Here is a 7,500-nt window from a genome sequence, read left to right on the forward strand (position 1 = left end):
TCTTTCTCTCTCTCTCTCTCTCTCTCCCTCTCTCTCTCCATCGCTGTACGGTAGAGTAATCCCTTCCGTGAAGATGTGTGTTCCTGCATATGTGTGTTTCCTTGTCTTTCTTTGTGCGTGCACGCTCCCGCATGTGTGTGTGTGTGTGTGCGTGCGTGTGTGTGTGCGTGGGTGGGTGCGCGCGCGCGCGCGCGTGTGTGTGTGTGTGTGTGTGTGTGTGTGCACACACGGGTGTGTGCAGTTCTACTATTCACAGCGGGAGTATAAACACAGCTAAAGGAAAAACAATCTATTTTCAAATGGAAAACTATTTAAATTATTCACAGCTGAATCATTGTGAATAAACGAGCATGGTTATTGATATCCGCACATCGCTGAGCCACACACGTGCACGTGAGCGTACGCACACACACACACACACACACACACACACACACACACACACACACACACATGCACGTGAGCGTACGCACACACACACACACACACACACACACACACACACACACACACACACACACACACACACACACACACACACACACACACACACACACACACACACAGGGTGGTAGAGTTGGTGTTTTTGTTCTGCTGGCACCAGAGAGACAGAGAGGAGAGGATAAAACAACCCTCCCTCCCTCCTTCCATCCCTCGATCCCCTCTCCTCCCCCCTCACGGTAACGCTTCAGTGAGTTGAACGGCCAGGACAGGGGGGAGAGAGAGAGAGAGAGAGAGAGAGAGAGAGAGAGAGAGAGAGAGAGAGAGAGAGAGAGAGAGAGAGAGAGAGGGGCAAGGGGAGAACAATGAGCAACACATTTTTTGATATAGCTGAGGGTCGCTGTAGCTAATCCTTACCCTCCGTCCCCACAAATGGTCTCTCGCTCTTTTTCTCTCTCTCTCTCACTCTCTCTTTTCCGGCACCCCTTTTCCCCCTTTTGATTTGCCGTTCCTTGTTCTTGTCTTTCTCCCATTCTCCATCTCTTCCGTCTTTTTTTGGGGTGGGCACAGAAATATGCTACTACTTTCATTTTGATGCTAATTCTAAAAAGTGATGAATCTCTTCCCTTTTGTGGCCCTTTCTTCTCCGAGGGACGGAACGAGCAGGGATTTACTCCTGAATTTATAGCTTTGAAAAGGGAGAGAGCGAGAGCGAGAGAGAGAGAGAGAGAGAGAGAGAGAGAGAGTAAGGGGGGGGGCGTATAGAGAGGCACAGAAATATGGACGAGGAAGGTGAAAAGGCAGAAAAAATGAGTATAAGTGGCAAAATGGGAGAGAGGAGGGAGGGAGAGAAAGGAGAGACGGTAATAAGGGGAGGGGGGAGAGACAGTGTGGAGAACGTTGCGGTGAAACTGGACTAGCGACAGAATGGACAGTGAATGAGTGGATGTGTTGGACCTTACAGTACCCAGCGAGCACAAAACGTTTTTTCAACGTTGATTTTTAGTTGAAATCTGGGTGATATTGGGTTTGAACGTCTAAGACCTAATTTCACCCTCTTTTCAACCGGCTAAAATGCGGTTACAACGTCAACGTGTAAAAAAACACAATTTGGTTCATCATATTGTTAAAACATTTGTTGTAGCTTGGAATAGAGGCAATATTGATAGTGTGTGGATTGGCATTTGTCAATTTTATTGTGTAACTGAGAGTTGAAATCTGGTCTATACGAAAACTACATTTCAACGCATTTTATGTCACATGAAATATCATAAATATGGGACTATATAGGCTATGTGGTGCCAGCAAAAAGCTTCCAGGACACAACTATGGTTAATAGTTTAGCGCAATACTATAAAATAATGAATTCAGTTCCTGCCGCAACGTGCATGCGCAAGTACTTAATTGCTAGCTATACTAACCGTGACTGACTAGACTAGACCAAAGCAAGTCTGCACCGGTCTGCACCAAGTGCGGAACGAGGTGCTCTGGGCGCTATGTTATTGTAACAGACTGTATACGAGGCTCTGTGTACCTCCTCAGTCTCTGGTGTTAAATGAAGTAACCTCTGAAGCCATAGGCTACAGCCTATAGACAACACACACACACAACATAATTTTAGTCTGTTACATTAATATAATAGTCTCGTACACATCACATAAAATAACTTAACTCCCGATCGTCGACAATCATGTAGTCTACAAGTTGTGTGCGAGATAGAGTATATATGTGCCCAGCTCTCTATAGAGTATAAGAAAATGTATAGCTCAGCGCGTTAAGCGGACTGGCTTGAATGTGGGAAAGCGGGGTTCGAATCCCGTGTGCGCTGCTGAATTTTTAATTTAAGAACCTGGTGAAATATGGTCTAAATCTGAACGTTCAATAAACGTCTGCAAATAGTGGGTGAAAAAACTTTCACTTTCAAACCTTCCTTGCACGTTTTTTCAACGTTGACCCTAAACGTTTTTTAAACGTCTTTTCAACCGAAAAATGCTCGCTGGGTAGCTTCAGTCACACAGAACTCGGCCGTCGTTCGGTTATGTCCACTGACCATACTGGAAAGATGAACCGGACGCATAAAGAGGACGGCATTCTGAACTGACATTTTTCACTGGTCCTGGTCCATCCTGGCAAAACGGACAAATCTGAAGACGTTTCCAGATGGTGTTTAAATAAGTGTCTTAAAATAACGACGTCAAACCAGGATGCCGACATGTTTCTACACCTTAGCCAAGTGTCATTTTAGGGGCAAGGCCATCGGGTCTTCGGCGTCGCAAATTATTATTTTTAGGGCACAAGGCCACATGCCCGGGCACAAAGGCCATCGCTCTATTGACATCGTAAAGTGTGATTTTTCTGAAATGTGTGTTAAAATGAGCCAATGACACATCCTTTGCATAGGGCAGCTACATTAAACTGAGACAGGTGACGCTTTTAAAGCAACTGACAGCAGCAGGCTGGTAGCAGGGCACTGTCAAGGTGGCCTTAGGGATCTCAGGGCATCACGGCCAGAGGGAGGGGCAACAGTCTGTGTGTGTGTGTGTGTGTGTGTGTGTGTGTGTGTGTGTGTGTGTGTGTGTGTGTGTGTGTGTGTGTGTGTGTGTGTGTGTGTGTGCGCGTGCGTGCGCGCGCGCGTGCATATTACCTGCCCAGTATCTTGCTGACACACCCGTGGCTAACTCGTAGCTGGCGGGAGATATCGCAGGGCCGGACCCCCTGGTGGGCGAGCTCGACGATTCGCTGTCGCACGACGTCTGGGAGGGGCCTGCCGTTTACAAACACGCCACCCAGCTGGTTCACGCCGCCATGTCCTGCAAGAGAGAGCCGCACGGTGTGAGCATGTGAAGGAGAGAGAGATTAACCGGGAGAAAAGCAGTGAAAATGATCCAGGTTACAGCTATTCTTTCGTTAGGATTCGGTTCAAACCACTGAGCGAGATGAGGTGAATTACAAAGGGCAGATTGAGCTCTGCTGTTATTGGCGTGGCAATGAAATGAAACGAATAAAACATCAACTTCTTCAGAGGGGGAGTTACTCGCACGCAGATTGAAAAAACAAACAAGAAACATTTGTAGAGATGTTAAGAGTTTTCGAAAAGTCAAAAGCTTGCAACTTAAATTCTGCTCAGAATAAAAGGCACACAGTGAGGCAACAAAAGCCAAAGACTACAAACATTTGTATTGACTTCATTAGTGTCTTTCTGTGCAGTAATACTGCAGTCACTGCAGTATTAACTGTTTTGTTTGTTTGTTTGTTTTAATCAAGTTTTTTCAGATTTTTCTTCTGTTTTCTCCCTAATTGTACTTGGCCAATTCCCCCTGATGTCCCGGTCATTGCCCCACCCCCTCTGCCGATCTGTGGAGGGTTGTTGTTGACTAGCACATGCTTCATGTGCAGTCGCCAGCCGCTTCTTTGCACCTGACAGCGAGGTGTTTCACCTGCAGACGTAGCACGTGGGAGGATGACGCTATTCCCCCAGTTCCCCTCCAACCCGAACAGGCGCCCCCGACCGACCAGAGGAGGCAACACCACATCACAACCCTTAATCCGCCTTCCCACCCGCAGACACGGCCAATTGTGCCCGTATGGACGTCCGACCAAGCCGGAGGTAACACCTGCGACCCTCATGTTGGTAGGCAGGAAATCTACCTGCTACACTACCGGTGGCGCCCCCTCACTCCAGTATGATCAAGTTCACAACCCCAGCTCACCTCTTTTTGAATCTGTTGTATTTTGTCTTGACCGTAGACCGTATTCTCAGGGGAGTGGTTACAGGAGGAGGGGTTACAGGAGGAGTGGTTACAGGAGGAGTGGTTACAGGAGGAGTATACACAGCTATCCATATTCACACAGTAGAGCAGCTCTGTTTGACTGCTGAGCGGCTCCACTGAAGCACATGAAGGTCAAATGCATTGCTTAAGTGCACGCCTCACTACTCATTCATAAACATGGTGTATCTGTAGCACGCCTCACTACTCATTGATAAACATGGTGTATCTGTAGCACGCCTCACTACTCATTCATAAACATGGTGTATCTGTAGCACGCCTCACTACTCATTTATAAACATGGTGTATCTGTAGCACGCCTCACTACTCATTCATAAACTTGGTGTATCTGTAGCACGCCTCACTACTCATTCATAAACATGGTGTATCTGTAGCACGCCTCACTACTCATTCATAACTGTCTGCCGGCCCTTTAGAGAAGTGACACTCCAGGCCTCTCTGGCCTCTCCCTCACTCATGTCTCTTGTCCAGTAAAAGGCAGGAGGAGAGAGGCTCGCTCTCTAAAGCCCAATTTATGCTTTGTCTGCCGACACTTTTGAAACGGTCGCCGACAGAAATGAGGACTTGAGTCGACACTTTCAAGTGTCGGCGAGCAGTGTCTGCTACCTGGTGAAATGTCTAGTGTCGCTGACTACGTCATAGTAGTATCGCGCAAGTCTGATTGGCTATATAGACGGCACGCGCTTGACTTCCTTGTTTTGGTTTTCGCCCCGATTGAAATGAATGAACGTGTCCCCGCTATTTTTATCAGCCTGTCCTTGATGTATGACTTCGTGAAAATCACAAAGAACATCGTGACCAACTTTCCCAGAGAGAGAGGAGGTCAGTTGTGTGGTTGTGTGTCGTTTATATGCGGCTGCAGCCAAGTACGTTACATCTTGCCTCCGAGGTGGTTTCCCTGTGCATTCCCTCTCTTCTCTTGGCTGACTGCGTTCGAGTGTCACGTGACCGTTGAACCGAGGAGAGAAGCATAAATACAACACCATGAGCGACACTTCAGGCTGAAGCCTGAAGTGTCGCTCATGGTGTTGTATTTATGCTCATGTTGTGGTTGTTGTGTCATCAAGAATTTGTTGTTCCTCTGTTTGAGACCCCGTGTTGCCTCCGGCTTGGTCAGGCGTCCATACAGGCACAATTGGCCGTGTCTGCGGGTGGGAAGCCGGAGTAAGGCGTGATGTGTCCTGCCTCGCTGAACTAGTGCATCTTCTGGTCGGTCGGGATGCCTGCTCAGGGGGGGGAGGGGAACTGGGGGGAATAGCGTGATCCTCCCACGCGCCTAGCTACGTCATGAAGGTAAAACTCCTCGCTGTCAGGTGTAAAGAAGCATGTGCTAGTCTACAACTCTCTCCAGATCAGCAGAGGAGGTGGAGCAACGACTGGTACAGCAGGGGGAATTGACCAAGTACAATTGGGGAGAAAATGGGGGGGTGGGGGGATCTGAAAAAACTAATTTGTTCCTCTAGTCTATAAACTAACAACTGGTAAATCTGTATTCAGTTAAATGACAACATGCTCAGCAAAAATCCAAGCACATCAGCCCCCTCGAGGAATTGGCCAACCCTAAAACGAAGAGTTTTCCTTGCTATCATTTCAAACACATTTTTTTTTGTTCAAAAGTGAGTGCATAAAACCACTTTTTTGTTCGCATTTATATTCCTTTTTATGTATATTGTTTTTGAAGTTTGGTTACTCAGCAGTATGGTAACCGGCAGAGCAGATTCTCTGGGTTTGGGTCCCACAGCTGCTGGCCCCTAGCTGAAATAGAGTTTACATATGGACCCGGTTGGTTTATTCCAAAGTACATTGGCCATGTTGCACCCCGGGCAGGTTTTAGCAAATGCTCAAGTAAATGAAGCGATTCCAATTAATTATTGACCAAGGCCCTCGCCCCTTACTTAAAGATACACTAATATTCCCCTGAAGAAATAGAAATATAAGGAGGGGAAATAATGTAAGAGTGAGAGATATCTATATCAAATTGAGTATGTGGGCGATGTTTGTTTCAAGTTCTGTGTCCGGCCACAGCTATGCCATTTTAAGTGGGATCGGGCTGAAACTTTCAGGGGGCGTAAAGGGCACCATTGCGGGTGACCTGATGGGGCCGTATCTTTTAATTAGGCTAATTAGCTAATGATGTGATGTCATCAGTGATGTCATCAGTGATGATGTCAAAAGTGATGTCATAAGGGCGCACACACACACACACACACACACACACACACACACACACACACACACACACACACACAAGGAGGCATTGTGACAAGATTGGTTAATGATGTCACACACACACAACGAGGCATTGTGACAAGACTGATCAGTGATGTCATGGGGGGGCACACACACATACACACACACACACACACACTGATGATGTCATCAGTGATATCATAATGGGGCACACACACACACAAGGAGGCATTGTGACATCACTGATGCAATAACATTTAGTGGGCAACACTATAGGGCAAGTGAGGAACAGGCGAGGCCGCGCAGTAGAATAGAATAAAATAGAGCATAGTCAAGCTGAATTTGAACATTGTTGTAAGTTTTATAGCCTTGGAATTGTCATCCACAGTGTCTACATCCTCCTGTTCCTCTGCTACTGCAGCCATGAGGGAGCCAATTATAGCTGCTTGTTGTTTGTTGACAGACTTCTATTTAAGACTAAAGTAAAGGAGTAGGGAATTGAGTAGAAAAGTGTTGTTAGAGTGGAGCAAAATGGAGAATTAAAGGATAATTTCACCCAAAATGAAAATTCAGTCACACCTCCATGCCGATGGAAGGATGGGGTTTTTTTTCTTCACAAAACTGTCGTAGTTTCACAGCAAAACACCGTTACAGCATTCTCTGAAACAATTGAAGTGAATGGTGAGCAACTTTCAAAAGTAAAAAAAAAAAAAGCATATGGCGTAATCCAAGTCACTAAATGAGATGCCAAAATGACTTGAAAAGACATCATTTACATGCTGTTTTTAGCTTTTCCACTTTCACTTTAAGCTCACGGCTACAGTGAAGACTTCAGCTAAAAACATGGCAATGGCATCTTTTCAAGTCAACTTAGTATCTCGGGGCTTCTGGAGACTTGGATTACACCAGCTGAGGAGTATGGAGGCATTTTATGTTTTCGTTGTTGTTGTTGTTGTTGTATCTGTTTTTTTATGTTTCAAAGTTGGTCACTATTCACCTCTGTAGCCACAGGGTGCCAGTGGTGTGCCTGTGCCACCCAAAGGGGCAGCTGGCACCCCCACCCCCCCAAAGAAAGATGCAG

At 46.5% G+C, this 7,500-nt stretch overlaps 1 protein-coding gene across 1 annotated transcript in view; it reads right to left on the bottom strand.

The window, feature by feature from the left end:
- The window catches only part of pax5 (paired box 5), a gene marked incomplete at both ends in the record, with an annotated part of 71,522 nt that overhangs the window by 46,052 nt on the left and 17,970 nt on the right, over positions 1 to 7,500 (bottom strand). Inside the window, 1 exon segment of the mRNA XM_083635433.1 lies at positions 3,086 to 3,251. Coding sequence (XP_083491559.1) covers positions 3,086 to 3,251 — 166 coding nt within the window.

Source organism: Poromitra crassiceps (assembly GCF_964638095.1).
Source record: "Poromitra crassiceps genome assembly, chromosome: 4".
Lineage (NCBI taxonomy): Eukaryota > Metazoa > Chordata > Actinopteri > Beryciformes > Melamphaidae > Poromitra > Poromitra crassiceps.